General features: G+C 34.0%; 1 protein-coding gene across 2 annotated transcripts; it reads left to right on the top strand.

Moving 5' to 3' along the window:
- The first annotated feature begins 404 nt into the window (after positions 1–404).
- On the top strand, positions 405–9,576 carry LOC117106638. Of its 2 annotated transcripts, none has more exons than XM_033248034.1 (4): positions 405–500; positions 2,247–3,007; positions 7,622–7,814; positions 8,000–9,576. In XM_033248034.1, exons 2-4 carry the CDS (start codon positions 2,258–2,260, stop codon positions 8,908–8,910), a joined length of 1,854 nt encoding a protein of 617 aa, XP_033103925.1. In that variant the 5' UTR covers positions 405–500; positions 2,247–2,257; the 3' UTR covers positions 8,911–9,576. The 2 variants fall into 2 exon arrangements, with proteins under 2 accessions (XP_033103925.1, XP_033103924.1); XM_033248033.1 differs by lacking the exon at positions 405–500 and adding an exon at positions 1,109–1,528.
- The last annotated feature ends 6,776 nt before the right edge of the window (positions 9,577–16,352 follow it).

The following is a 16,352-nucleotide window of genomic DNA, read 5'->3' as shown; positions in this document are numbered from 1 at the left end:
ATGAAGGGATGCATTTTATGGTTCGAAAATGTACATTTTATTGTGCCACTGATATAATGTTTCCCATATTTTTCTCCTCAAAACATGATAATGTAAAGTGGGGTGAGGCTACATCGTGTTGTGTGGGAGGTATCGTGGCGTACCAATGGGTTTTAAAGTTAAAGCAGATGCTATGTGGATGCAAGCTAGACAGACAACGCTGAATAACTGTCCATCACGAACTCCTGGTAATGTCACGTGCCCTTATAATAATTACATGCACCATGATATATAACACTACACAATAATAAATTCACCAATTATGATTCTTCAATCGATTACGGCCATGCGTGTTTCAGCGCGCATGCGCCATCTCCCTTTATCTCCGTTGTTTTTGTCTCGAATCTATGACCACGACTTCTAGTAATTAATATTGCAAGCACTGGTATAGTTTAAGATTCCAGTATTCGTCGAGCAACAAGCAATTTGTGCTGCTAACTGGATAGCGACGAGAAACACCGGTAAGTAGGTAGTTTCTGGTTATAAGAAATAAAGAATATAACAATTGATAGTTATGGCAGCGAGAAAAAACTAACATTGATATATTATCTTCAAACAAATAGGGTCCTATTAAGTAGGCCTATATTACGAATGCAAGGTATACAGTATTTCTTAATTTTGTGTAGGGAATATAATCAAGTGATTTCTAGTTTCAACACACAATGTTTTGTTAAACCTCTTCCATTGTCACGGTAGCTCACATTAATTTACGTATTTTTTGTTGTTGTTATTATTATTATTATTATTATTATTATTATTATTATTATTATTATTATTATCATCATCTTCATTATCATTATTATTATTATTATTATTATTATTATTATTCTCCTTATTATTATCTATTACTCTTATTATTATTATTATTATTATTATTATTATTATTACCAATTCTTTATATGTATTGGTTCGAAATTTTGTGTAGTGCATTGAGATTTTTGTTTATGCGCTACAGTCATTTTAGCTTTAATTAATTCATATTTAACATTTTAGATAACGTTTAGTGAAAAAAAAAACATTCTTTGCAATATATGCGCTGAATAAGTACCGGTATGCTTCTAAGTATTCGCCAGAGGCGTTAATTTTTTTGAGAAGGGTTTTTGAGAGGGGCATTTTTTCGAAGGCGGTGTTAATTTGTTTTGGTGTGCAATTGATACGATATACTCAAATAAACGCTCCTTTAATTCCACTGTAAGTATGGATCTACAACACATAATTACCGTCAAAATGTGAGTATTGTGCGATCATAAAGGCTTATTGATCCCAACCAGGTTAGTAAAAATGAGTAGAACATTAATAGAACATTTATAGAGTGTGTTGAGAATGATGCTGCTTCCATTATATTTGTTTACAGTCATTAAAGTGGGGATTATTCGCGGAAAAAGGCATCGCGGCGTTTATTGGGGATTATTCGAGGAAGGCGTTTATTCCAAATGCGGCTCCAGTGGAGGCGGTTATTTAAAGCGGTGCATTTATTCGAATAAATACGGTATAATTTGAATACTCATTATTATTCTTTATTATTATCAATAAATTTATAATTATTATTATAAGTATCATCAATATCATCACTAGAAGTAGACGTATCAGTTTCATTGTTAATTTATTAGTCCTTGTAATCAAATAAGTTGTTCAAAAATGAGTAGTCGTGTTTCCGCAATTTTCTAAACCCCATTTTTAATTAAAACTGAGAAGCTGAAATTTGTTATCGTAAAGGTTACCGTGAGCGGACGGTATACGCATGTCAAACCTTACAAGGTCCCTTGAGAATTTGAATTAAAAGAAAATGTTACGTTGAGTAATAGAATATTAACACCATCGTGATGACAAATGTAATACAGAATGTTTGAAAACTACTTACAGAATATATGTATATATGCTGTATACTATTATTAGCTACGGCGTGTGTGTGAGATGTGTACAAAGATATTTGTCACTAAATGTATTTGAAAACTAGCGAGTACTTCGACTATAAGCCTTTGCTTGATAAAGACATATAGTCGAAAGTACTCACTAGTTTTCAAATAAATTTTGACATATATCTGATACCGTTTGACTCGGTACTATGTATATTTGCCTATACAGCACCACCATTACTATAGACCTATATAATGTATATGTGCGTTTTGTGCCGTATATATACATGGTTCGTTTACTAACTGAATGACAATGTAGAATGTAATTTTTTTTTTTTCATTTAATAACAGTATTAATAAAAATGAACCAGAACGTACCAGACCAAATGAACGATCATGCAGTGGCGTGGTTGATAGTGATTCCCATCTGCAGTGTCGAAACAGTAGTGTGTTTATTTGCAATCGCTTCGAGGACTCACTGGAAATGCCCTGATGTTCTCCTATTTTCTTTCGTCTTTATCCAACTTCTTTACCTAACGATCCCTATGTTGATTTATTCAATCAACGTAAGAAGGAACGATATTTCTATGGCAGTATGCAGGTTGGTTGTTTGGTGTGTCCTCAGTTTTCGAATCATGATGAGTCTACATATGACGTATCTTGCCATGGATCGCGTATGGATCTTAAAATGGCCACGTGCGTATCATCTACACAATACAAACAGGCAAAGCTGCAAAAACTCAATTTTTATGTGGTTATTTGGAATGTCCATAGGTGCCATCGGATTATCAAATTGGCGCGAATCTGATCTAGATCTATATCTGAAATGTGGGCTCGTTCTGTACACACCCAACTACGTTTACTCTCTGTGCGTTATTGTCATCATTCTGGGTAGCCTTGTTTTGGGTGTAATGTGCGTTGGAACATTGGTCGTCGACACAATAAGAACTCAAGAAACTGACCCAGTCATACCTACCATTATCATCGAAGACGAGATTGGCATGAAGACGCAGACTGTAAAAGTTGCAAAGGAGGAGCAGAACCGCCAAGTTAACAAGATCGTCTGCTTTATATTTAGTGTATACTACGTCCTGAGTGTGCTGCCGTTTGTGGTAGGTTATTATTTACATTAGCAATTTCAATGTTTGAGAGTGAAAGTTTGAGTTGATGAAAATACACAACACAGAAACTTAGGATGATAAAACGATGGCGATGAAACAGTACCAACTACAGTTGCTACTTCATAGAGTACATACCTCTTCCTTGTCTATGAGTACCAGTAAATAATGTAAAAAACAAACAAACAAACAAGCAAAAAAAAAAAAAAAAAAAAAAAAAACACAGACAATCGAACATGATCTTTGACATTTTTCCCTAAAAATGTAATCACCTCTTTCTTCTGGACCACTATGTACCGCTCTACCGATCTATTAATGTTTACATAATTCTTGGTCTACTAACAAAAAAATCAAACACATCGGAAGGACAAACCTCGTTGAATATTTAAAATCCTGGGTTGAGGTAATTACGTGATGACTTAAATCTTGCCAATTATCCATAATGATAATTATACAAATTAAAAAATCGATTACAAGAATAATGATATATTTATATAGGCCACCAGTTCTTCATTATTATGTATATAGGGCTATTTCTTTAAGAGTTGGTCCCATGCAACAGACAATCTTCGAGTCTCAAACCCACGACTGCAGAAATATTGAAAAGTTTTTGAGAACTTCAAATTCTTCTCTTTATTGTATCACACTGCAATAACACTGCAATCATTACAAAGTAGGCCTATATACCAAATATTCTGTGTAGGCCTACACCATCGTTGTCTAAGGTAACATAGCGAGAATGCTTTATAAAATATAGTCATAAGTATACCGACGTCGCTACAGCATTTTTCTAAAATCACAGTGTTAAGCCTATGTCAATAAAATTATGTAAATTTATTAAAAATGTAACAGACAAGAACGAAACTTCTTCTTCTTCTTCTTTTTCCTTCTTCCTCTTTCTCTTCTTTTTCCTTCTTCCTCTTCTTCTTTTTCCTCCTCTTCTTCCTCTTCTTCCTCTTTTTCCTCCTCTTCTTCTTCCTCTTCTTCTTCCTCTTCCTTTTCTTCTTCTTCTTCTTCTTCTTCTTCTTCTTTATCTTCTTCATATTTTGAAGGTTTCAGCTCAGTGGCTTTTATTTTCAGGCAATTGCCAGTGCACCACACTTGAGCAGTTTTTACAACCTGACATTGAAATATACAAACCGAAACTTGTTATGGCAGAAAAGCCTGACTGCCACTGTGTCGTATACCACCAATTAAATTTAACGTGCAAAGACCAGCCAGCTCACTCTCTCAGTCACTCTGTGATAGCAGTATGTAATCTAATCACGTGCCGGTAGCTAAAATAAATAATAAACAGAATATAAAAGTAATTTTATTTCGATTTAGTTGGGCGTAAGCACACTCTTCCTGCAAGATATTCTTCTGGAAAGTAGTGGTGAAACATTTACTGGGCCTATTTCTTCAGGCACTGTGTTCCAGTCGGCAGTAGTTCTAGTATACCTGTAGTATAATTTGATGAAGTATGCATGAAGAAGAAATGTAGGCTAGACTGTTTTCTCTTCTTTCTTTTGTGTTTTCTTTGAGGTAAGGGTCCTTTACAGGGGCGGGTCCAGAATTTTTCAAACAGGAGGGTGGGGGGTACAACAGTTTCAGAATAGGTAAGTGAGCACATAAAATTGATTTGCATTGAAATTTTTAAAATTAGGTAGTAAAACGGGGGCACGTATCCCCCGTGCCCCTACTAGATCCGCCCCTGCTTTATAAATCTTATAGAATATTGGTTGTTTAAAATCATTACGAAACAGGCCCTTAAATTCCAAATTCGGAGTTTGACTGTCTAAACAGCATTATGAGTGGTAGTGCCACATTTCTTTCACAAGAGTTGTAGCATATTTACTTATTTACATAATTCAATCAGGATCTGAAGATTCGATCTTGAAAACAAAAGCATAGTTTGGTGATCTCTATAGCTGGAAGGTTTGATATTCTCTTAAATACGCGATTCTCAGAATTGAATTTATACGTTTGCCTGGAACAGCTAGCCACGACGGTGTGTCATTTAAGCTCAAATATTCTTGATAAAGTTTTTTTACTCAGACTGATTGGGTATATACATATATACTTAAATTGTTTATATTCATTTATATTACTACTTTATATGATTATACCACTGATGATAAAGATAACGATACCAGTGATGATTATGCTAGTGACAACACCACTGATGCATGTTATGGTAATAATGCCACTGAATATAATGGCAATGGCGGTAGGACAGTTGATAATATGACAATGATGATGCCAGTGAATGTATAGAAATAATGATAACATGGCTGTTATGCCATCGAACATCCTGGTACTCAAATAAAGTTGGTAGCACTGTTATCAGTGCAACGTTGCCCATCGTGTTTGAGAATTTAGAGAAAAGGGCCGCCTAAATTTAGTCAAATACGCGCCGATGCGGTAGACTGAAAGAGAATGTATTAATAATATACAATATCAAGTGAAACATTGCATATTTTACCACAATGAATAATTTAAGTCCATTCATTCTTAATTAGGAAATGTTTGCCGTGACAGAAACGATTTTCAACATTATTTCATAATAGCATAATCTATTATTATGAAACTGTTATTATAACAATATTTACATAGGCCTATACAGCGAATATTAATTTTTTTGTCATATTTTGGTTAAAAGATATTTCCTTTATAAAAATTCAGCTGTATCTTGATAAACACTATGGAGTCCCTTTTATACACTGTAAAACGAAAAAGAAATCTTTTAAAACTAAGACCAACCATTTTTCAGGGAACACCCGTACCAACAATGCAGCAATTCTTATGGTCTCGAAAATGTCTACATAGTGTCTACTTAGTTATATTTTTATTAGTGTCCAATTGATTTCATAAACATGTTTATACAATACAATAGAAAATATTTGAACGGATATACTAAAAATAATGACATAATCAAAACATACAAATATAAATAATACAATAACATAAGTCGAGGATATATGTATAATTAACAAGCCAATGATATCTATATTTCAAAATTCAACCTTTGCTGATATTCAATGTAGACTAAAAAACACGTAAATGAAAAGGCTCATTCGACGAAGGTAATTTGCATTGAAAACACCGTAGATCTATTATTAGCTACGGCGTGTGTGTGCATGTGGTGCTAATACATTTTTACAAATCGACTACAAAGATCACATATTTATAGTGATCACCTACAGGTTCATGTAAGGCTGAATAGATTATCAACAGAACACTTTTCGAATAATATTACAAACAATCAATATATGTAAATAGAAATGGTTGGTAGCAGTAAATTTTACTTGGTAATTGACTTACGCGCACAATCAGTCCATAAATAGTATGTCTCCCATGGCTACCTCGTTCATCCTTATTGCACTCAGATAGTTGTGGTAAGAACTCAAAAAATTATGTTAAGAATACAATCTTATTGATGAGGTTTATGACGATGCTGCTGATAGAGATAATGATTATTATAATACTGCTGCTGCAACTACTACTACTATTACTGCTTCTACTGCTGCTGCTACTACTACTACTACTACTACTACTACTACTACTACTACTACTACTACTACTACTACTACTACTACTACTACTACTACTACTACTACTACTACTACTACTACTACTACTACTACTACTACTACTACTACTACTACTACTACTACTACTACTACTACTACTACTACTACTACTACTACTACTACTACTACTACTACTACTACTACTACTACTACTACTACTACTACTACTACTACTACTACTACTACTACTACTACTACTACTACTACTACTACTACTACTACTACTACAACAACAACAACAACTACTACTACTACTACTACTACTACTACTACTACTACTACTACTAGAGCAGTCCTACATACCTCCACCCTGTGCCTAAATACCAACAATACGCAGGCCGTGTATGGTGGGCGTATACAAGGACATTATTTTCTTGAGTGCTGCGGCATACCCTCAAAATATTGAAATCGCCCAACGTATTTAGGGATATTATACCCGATTCGATTATTTCCTTTAATGGTCGACGGTCAACATAAAAATAAATAAATAAATTTAAAAAAAAAAAAAAAAAAAAAAAAAAAATCGAATTTTCGTGACCTTGACCTTGTTAATTGACGTTTTCATCCGAAAATTAAATGGGTGTCTTTCTTAGATTATTATGCACCATTCCACAAAATGTTATTGTGATCAATTCATTAGTTTTTGCACAATCTTGCAAACAGACAAACAGCGCTGAATACATATCCTCTTTTGGTGGAGGTATTAGTAATGGTCATGATGATGATGGATGTGGTGGTGGTGATGTTGAGGTGATGATGACGATAAGGATGGTGATGATTGTGATGATGATAGTGATGGTGACAATTATGTTATTAATAATAATAATAATAATAATAATATTAATAATAATAATAATAATAATTATTATTATTATTATTATTACATTATTATTATTATTACTATTATTATTATTATTATTATTATTATTATTATTATTATTATTATTATTATTATTATTATAGCTATACAATCATTTCACTATTTTCTATACTAGGCATATTTTTACATGTAATTTTTGTTTTCTTATTTTTAAAGATTGTGAATCTATATTCCCTGCCAAATATGGTGGATGATTGGATGCCAATCGTTATTCAGTGGTGCACATTAATTGGTTACGTCATAAATCCTATACTGATGGGCGTGGTATGTGATCGCTATAGGAAAGGATATGTTCGTTGTCTTGGCAACCTCGGATGCATGGCAGGCGGAAAATCAGAACGTAATCAAAGTAAGTAATTTAATTTTACTTATTTAGGTTTACAGTTTGTGGCGTCCTCTGTCTGTGTATAAGAAATAAAGTGACGTGTTTTTTCATATAAGTGGCAAACAGGCAGAATTTTTATGTCACTCAAACATTATTTTACTTGCTGTACTCAATCAGTTTATTGAATGTTTCTTGTAATTAAATTTTAGGTGTTCAAAGGCAGGAGACACTGGACTCACTGGATAACGTTCCTTCAACAGAGAACACAATCGAATTTCATTCACCAATGTGTGAAGTCATGGATAATTTGGAAAAAGAAATAGACAGACGTGAACAAGTCCCACATGGGAGTATAGAGCATCAAACTGAGAACTCTTTGATCATCCCTAATGATGACTCGTTCATTGGATTTCAGGAAGAATGCCAAAAGGAAGATCTAACATTCGAGAACGAAGTTTACGAAAAAGATCATGATATGACAAAATCCGCAGAAATCGTTAACGAAACTGAAACTTCTAATAGTAAGCAAGTTAGAAATAATCGCAGACGACAAAAACGAAAATTGTCAAACGAGGAAAAAATTAGACGAGCTAAAGAGCGATACCAGAGGAGTAAACAAGCCGATAGTCCTAGCTCTAGTGACAAAACTGAAGTAACCAGGACTTCTCGAAAAAAGGTACCTCGGTCTAGACACAAAGAAACAAATGATGTTGATTTGCAGTCTCATTCTAGTTCTACAGAAAGTGAAGTATTAGAGAAAGATACTTCAACTGAGATCGGTTCCAGTCTTTACGACATACCGGAAGAATGTCCACCACCGTCCGACGTAATATCAATAGTTGGAATTTCAAATCAGAGTAGGGATGGAAAAATTATATCAAATTTTCAAATTTCAGAAATAAAAAACATCGAATATGGTTCGCTTGCTAAGCAAACGGACAGCTTCAAGAGTATGTTACCATTAGAAGATAATTTTGGGTCTGATAAAAATGATGGCCCCATGAACAGTTTGGTAAAAATATCGGCGAGAGAAATGCGAGAGAAATTCCGAGAATCTCGACAGCAGGAAGCTCATGTGGTTAGCTCAAATTCAAGTAGTGAGGCTATCGTATTTGTATAAAAATTAATAACTTACATATTTGAATAGTACTTGGTGCAAATAAACAACGCGCATTTTGTAATAACTTGAAATGCAAATCTAAAAGAGTTTCTTTCTGAGCTACCGTCGCGTAGTTTGGCTTGCTAATATTTACCACATTTCCGTGTGCCTGTTGATAAAGACAACATTGTTCGATCTAACAGGCGACTGGTTAAAGTTTCGTGTGCAGCCTTTTTTTTTTTTATAGCTTATTGCATACACTGACTTTAGACTACTAGCGAATAGAGAACAACACCATTAATTATGCATTTTTTTATTGACTATTGTGTAATAAAATGCTCCGAGCCATCACTAAAGCAGATATTATCCTATACTAATTAACATCTCTATAAATTGCTTTCGGTTGTGAGCAATTAAGTGAATTGCAGGCCTATAGTTTGTTATTGATGTCCTTTTTTCCATCTAAAGTAAATAATGAGACGAGGATTGTTAAAAAAAAATATATGTCCTTTAATATGAAAAAAAAAACTAACTGCGTTTCTCTTGGGATGTTTCCGTTCACAATCGTCACAGTTTGACGCGCACATGCAATTGCATTTGTCAGGAAATAGAAATTAATAACAATTCTAAGACTACTAGGCAAGGCTGCCAATAGTTAAAATGTTTTATTAAACTTCAAATTCATAACCGGTTTGTAAGAGGTAGGTTGCATGTTTAAGTCAATTATAAACTCATACATCACAATATATTTTAACTCTTATGATACTTTATATTTATTGTTTACAATTTATACATGGATCATTACCACTTATTTTGGGCCAATTAGAAATTACTAACAATTGCATTCTTTTAGAGTGTTTAAAGGCACTAAATATACCTGTCTCTTATACACATCTAGATGTGTATAAGAGACAGGCTTTCTTATATATGCCTATATATTTATGTATAAATATGTGTATCTATTGTGTTTTAAAATCTAACAGAAAGCAGAGTAGAACACTAATTTATGTACACATGAATATTTCTACATGTACTAAAATCATATTCCCCAGCATGACTGTCAGTCCTGTGATGCTTGTGCATCGCATCGCATCGCAACAGAATAACACACTGGCTAACAAATTGTTTGGTAGCTTTGACTTTTATTCATATTCCAATAATATGACCATAGCTCCGATCTCCAATTATTATATCAACAATATTTTGTGATGGGTACTATCCAGCCGGAGCTGATCATCAGGAACCATCAATATATATAACAAACTAGAGCAACTCAGAGAGAGGGTATATCTCCCGCCCACATCTTAATTCTCCACTGTATTTTCAATTTAATTCAAACGCATCTTTTCCGTTTATCAGTTTATATGAAATATATGGTCTGGAACGTTTCTCATTAATGGTCCGCATATCCCCACCCTACTTAGCAGATCGTCACCAAAAATGAATTGTTTCTTGCTTGGACCATGACAAACCATTCTAAAAAGTTTCATTCAGATCCATTGTGATCAGTTGTTGAGGTATTCTGGCTACTGGAACTTTAAATGACCCCCCCCCCCAAATCCATGCCTAACTTTAGATCATCTCCAAAATTAAGTAATGTCTTCCTTAGTAGAACATTTATCTGTTTTGTTGAACCAGTTAGCAACGGTTTCGACAACTGCTTCCGTTACTTTCTTCAAGCTAAGGAACCCTTGATTTAATTGAGTCAGTCACGCTTCGGAGAGTGAGCAGCGGTGGCGCCAGAAATTTGCCGACAAGGTGCCGACATGCCTGACAGATGGGTCCTAGCCAAGGAGCCGACGATTTCTCGGTCGACGGCCCAGAATAAAATCTCCATTTTAGAATTCACTGGGAGAGATATTATGGTTTAGTATGATCCAAAGGGTGCTTTTAAACCACAACATTAGGCATTGCCAGTCAAAATAACGTTATCATCTGGATAGGCAAATTATTATTTTTAAAATTTTTGTTCCGACGACAAAGTCGTACGTCGGACGACAGGAGGTCCAGGTCGGTCCAACGGAGGGGAAAGTCTCCCCACCCCACTCCGCTTGTGCCACCACTGTAAGTGAGTGTGTGCGCCAACACAGGTTTTTATCCCGGTGCCCCTTGTATATTCTGTTTGAAAAATAGGTCATATAAATGTGGCTTAGGTTGAAGAAAATGCCAAAAGCAGCTGCTAAAATGTTCACCAAAAAAATAAATAAATAAATAAGCCTTAAGTAAACTACAAGAAAATTAATGAATAAACGTAGAAATAAATTTGTATAAATTAATTTCATAGAAATGTAATTATTAACAAGAGAATAATTAAATACTTATTAGATAATACATAACAAGTATCAACAGAATTTATGTAAATAATCAGTATAATGAACAAAATTAATGAAATGTAATATATAAAATGCATGAATCAAGGATGATTTAAAAAAAAAGCAATCACACGAAAAGGCTTCTGGTGCGTCAATGCTTAAAGATATTGGCCAACCTGAAGAGGAAAGACAATATAATGTAACTACGGCAGGGAAGGACAGAGATTTATAGGAGTAGCTTGTACAATTTCTGATATTCAAAAGAATTGAGTTAAAAAGAAGGGCATTGAAGCTGATGGAACACTTCATGTAGGACTTAGGAATATAGAGATCACCTTTAATATTCTGACGAGTATTCATGCAGCCTTTAGCAATGATTTTTTAGATTGATTGACAAATAATTTTGACAAGCAAGGTTGTGAAGAACGATAACAATTAGGCAACCAAGTAAACTGATATCTGTAATGGCGAGGAAGAGTGTTAGTCTTTTTAAAATAAGTAGGCCTAATTGAAGGCTTTATTTTCGGTGAAATCTAATTGAAGTAGTAGAATTAGAGCTCAAGAAAGAACAGCAATAATTAAGTCTAAAAGAAAATTATATAAAGTTGAAGAGAGGAAGAGTTGAAAAGTGTGTGCATGGTACGTAAATAGACAACAGGGTTCAGTGATTGTGGGATTTCCAAGTTAGGATATTATGTACACCAATGTGATGAAGGTCAATTTTTTTATTATGAAATTTTAGCTTTTTCGAAGAACCAGTAAGCAAAGATTTAGTTGTACTAATACATTAAGATTTAGTTTGTTAAATTAGAGTCAGAAGAACGAGAGTATTTAGGGAGAGAGTTAGCTGAAGTGAAATGTATGCCGTGGCAAGTTACGGTGCCATCGGCATTTCAACAGTGACATTAGGAGGAGAGATTGTGGTAACTGTATCGACAGTTCGACTAAATAGCACTTTCTGGGAAAAGTCAATAGAGGAGAATAAAGATTGTTGGAGAAGAATACCATTATAGAATGAAAGTTTGGAAATAAGGATTGTGGTATACAGTGTCAAATGCCTGAGATAAATTAAGAATGTCAGTTAATTTTTGTTAGTATTATGACGCCATTTATCATACTTTTAAGTGCGATTAGAGCATAATATTGAGGTTTTATAACCAGATTGAGAAATATAAATAAGATTATTAGTATTAAGGTAAGAGTAATTTTGAGAGCGCAACATACTTTTTAAGAATCTTATAACAAAGAAGGATAGAAATATGACGTTAGTTGTTGTGATAAATTATCTTACCTGATAGGTTTACAAGTTTATTAAAAACAGCCAGTTTTCAAGATTAAAGATGTAGGTAAGATAAGATGAAATTAAGTAAGTGTTAGAAGTTACCATCAATTGAAATCCCGTAAATGTGTTATTTGCTTTAACTCATTTAGGAAAAGTCATCTCGTTGCTCACATTTTATAGATAGTTAAAAGAGATGAAAACAGTGTATATTTTTAAGCAATATTTATGATCCTATGATGACTTGAGTGCGCTATCTACAGTTAAAATTTACATACCCAGCAGAAAACTTACCATCATTCTGAAATGGAGCATCTTATTAAAAAAACAAGTACCAAGGAATGAAAATTAAAATCGTGTGCATTACACCCAAACACCGCTACGCTCGAGTTTCAAACATAGCTCTACTGAACTTTCTGTGTAAATTGAGGGCGCCATTGAAAATGATAGCGCTCAGGCGAAATTTGATTGGCTGAATATATGGCAGCCATCTTGGATGGTACACACACACAGCTCTGCGTATTTCGAACATCGAATACATTGCTGTTAGCGCTCTAGTATTCTTATTATATCTCTATGGGTTAAAAAGAAGGGCGCCGCCTACGTTGGGCACGACTTCCGCCTCATTTTTACAATGCGAGAACTCTATCTTGTATTTCTAGTATCTTTGGAAATATTAAATACGTTTAATATTCTACTACGCGACTGCCCCCGACGCACACCATCGCGTCTGCGTTCAACTCACACAGACCCGACGCGACAACAAATCGCGTCGGGCTGCGTCGGCCGACGCTGTCTGAGTTGGCCTTAACTGATGAGGGTTTACAAGTTGCTTTAAACAATTAACACAATTATAATGCCAGTATAAAAGGTCTGGTCATAACTTAACTTGAAACTTGGGGAATTCTGGCATTGTTGCATATTGAACTAATACAACTGTGATGGTAAATTTAATAGTTTAATTAATAAATGTAAGTTTAAATGACACTTTTCTACTAATTGAGAGCTAGTAGACTTTTCCAATCACATTTAATAGAAATATGTGTAGGCTATGACCACAAATTAAGTTTATATGGACAGTAGTAGCAAAGATTTGGAAATATTTATAAAATGAGTTCCAAGGTCAAGGATTTTCTAGACTAGTGTTTCCAAGATATAGTATATTTTCATTCATAATTAACATATTTACGTTATTTTTTTCAAACATTTTGGTCGTCATTTGGAGGAGTAGCATAAAACTATACATTACAAAGAATATAAACAAATAATTTGAGACTAAAATCAAGAGGAAACGGAACTAGAGTAAGGTGTGTGAAATGCATATATAATCGGGTAGGAACAGGGGTTCCCATGCACCCCCAGGATATATTTTTTTAACTAACATTTTTGTAATCCTCAAAGTATCTCATGAAAGAATTTTGATGTTCCCATAAAAAAAAATGTCCCATGGGGTTGTTTGGTGGCCATTTTGGCGGCCATCTTGGATTTTCAATGAAAATCATTAATTTTTATAATTCATTGACTAAAATTCACCTAAATTAAATAAACCTCTAAATATATATAGTAAACAGTGTTTATGTTCTTAATACAAAAAGATTGACTTCGCATTTACATTTGACGGCCATATTGAGGGCATCTTGGATTTTGCATGAAAATCATTAATTTGTATATTTTAATAACTAAAAATCATATTAAATTAAGTGAACCTCTAAATTTACACAGTAAGCAGTGTTTATGCTCCCAATAAAAAACACTGACTTCCCAAAATATGGCGGCCATCCATATCGGCAGCCATTTTGGTGGACATCTTGGATTGTCAATGAAAATCATTAATTTGTAATCATTAATTAATATATTATGTAGTAAGCAGTGTTTAAGTTCTCAATACAAAACCTTGACTTCCCAATACATTTGGCAGCCATTTTGGTGGCCATCTTGGATTTTTTTTAAAAATCATTAATTTGTATACCCAGGGAACAGTGAAACTACTTACTGTTCCCTGGTATACCGTAATTTATTAACTAAAAATCACATAAAATCAAATGTATACAGCAATCATTGTTTTATATTCTAAGTACAAAACATTGACTTAGCAATATATTTGGCGGCCATATTGCTGGCCATTTTGAATATTCAATGAAAATTGATTATTGGTATAACATTTGACCTATATATCATACAAAAAATAAGTAACCAATGTTTTTAGAATAATGTTTTAATTAGGAATTGATTGAGAGTGCAGTACAGTACACTACACTCTCCCCCAAATAACTTTGAACTACATATTCAGACGGTCTGTGGCCTTAACTATTCATGAGGATCTTCGCAATAGGGGTTTTTGAGCTGGTAGGACTATTTGACCTTTGTCAACTGGTTCACTCACTCCGGGGTTTTCGACCACCATTGGAGTTTCAGAGAGTGTGGAACTTTGTGTTGGCAAAGGCTCAGTGTGTGTTACTACATGTGGATCCCGCTGCTTCTCATGAACTTCCCTTGGAGTATACCCACTTACGTCATTGACAGGGAAACTAGCCAACTCCCGCAACACGCACCAAATAGGTAAGAGGACCCAACCTCTTAATTACACATCCCTTTACATGCTTAATTAAAACATCTCTATTGTTTTTAACTCCAACATGTCATTGAATTTGACCATTTGTTTTTAGTTTGTACCGTGGCTGGACCATGGCTGGACTAACATTATTTTTTAAATATTTTTTGTACCATACATTAGGCCTATACCATTAAAAAGCGCTTTTTCACCAGGATCAGAGCGTTTTGTATTGAATTTTGAGTGTAAATAAAGTGACTTCTCATTATTTTTGTAGTTTCAATGTATCAGACATGCTTAAATCATAGGTCATGGATCTCAATCAATTCCCAATGACAACATTACTCTGAAAAAATTGGTTATTTCTTTGTTTGTATATATAGGTGAAATGTTATACGGTAATCAATGTTCATTTAAAAGACAATATGGGCGCTAATGTGGCCGCTAATATAGCTGCCAAAATGGCTGGGAAATGTATTACGAAGTCAATGAGTGTAAATAAAGTGACTTCTCATTATTTTTGTAGTTTCAATGTATCAGACCTGCTAAAATCATAGGTCATGAATCTCTGTCAATTTCCAATGACAACATTATTCTGAAAAGATTGGTTATTTCTTTGTATAATATGGGTGAAATGTTATACGGTAATCAATGTTCATTTAAAAGACAATATGGCCGCTAATGTGGCCGCCAATATAGCTGCCAAAATGGCTGGCCAATGTAAGTCAATGTTTTGTATTGAGAAAATAAACACTGTTTATACCATAGGCCTATATATTTAGAGGTTCATTTGATTTTATATGATTTTTAGTTAATAAATTATACAAATTAATGATTTTCATTGACAATCCAATATGGCCGCCAATATGGCCGCCAAATGTATTGAGAAGTCATTTTTTTTTTGTATTAAAAAACTGCTTACTATATACATTTAGAGGTTAGTTTGATTTTATATGATTTTCAGTTAATAAATTATGCATATAATTGATTTTCATTCAGAATGCAAGATGGCCGCCAAAATGGCGCCAAAGGACCCCATGGAACAATTTTTTTCGATGGGAACATCAAAATTTGTTCAACAGATAATTTGAGGATTACACAAATGTTAGTTAAAAATATATCCTGGGGGTGCATGGGAACTAATAAAGGAGTATGGCGCATTTAGGTGGGAGTGGAAAATATTGGGATATTCAAAATGCAGTTGGATGTTACGAGACGATACCGTACTTGGTGAAACTAGGAAGAGCCAACTAATGTTTTTCTGGGTGTGGAATATTTGAGCTTAATAGGTGTGGCTTGAGGAGGTGAAGTTTTATGATGA

This window comes from Anneissia japonica, unplaced genomic scaffold (assembly GCF_011630105.1).
Source record: "Anneissia japonica isolate Jap-2015-1 unplaced genomic scaffold, ASM1163010v1 scaffold1306_len716249_cov185, whole genome shotgun sequence".
Taxonomy (NCBI): domain Eukaryota; kingdom Metazoa; phylum Echinodermata; class Crinoidea; order Comatulida; family Comatulidae; genus Anneissia; species Anneissia japonica.
This window is presented reverse-complemented; position numbering and strand designations above follow the sequence as displayed.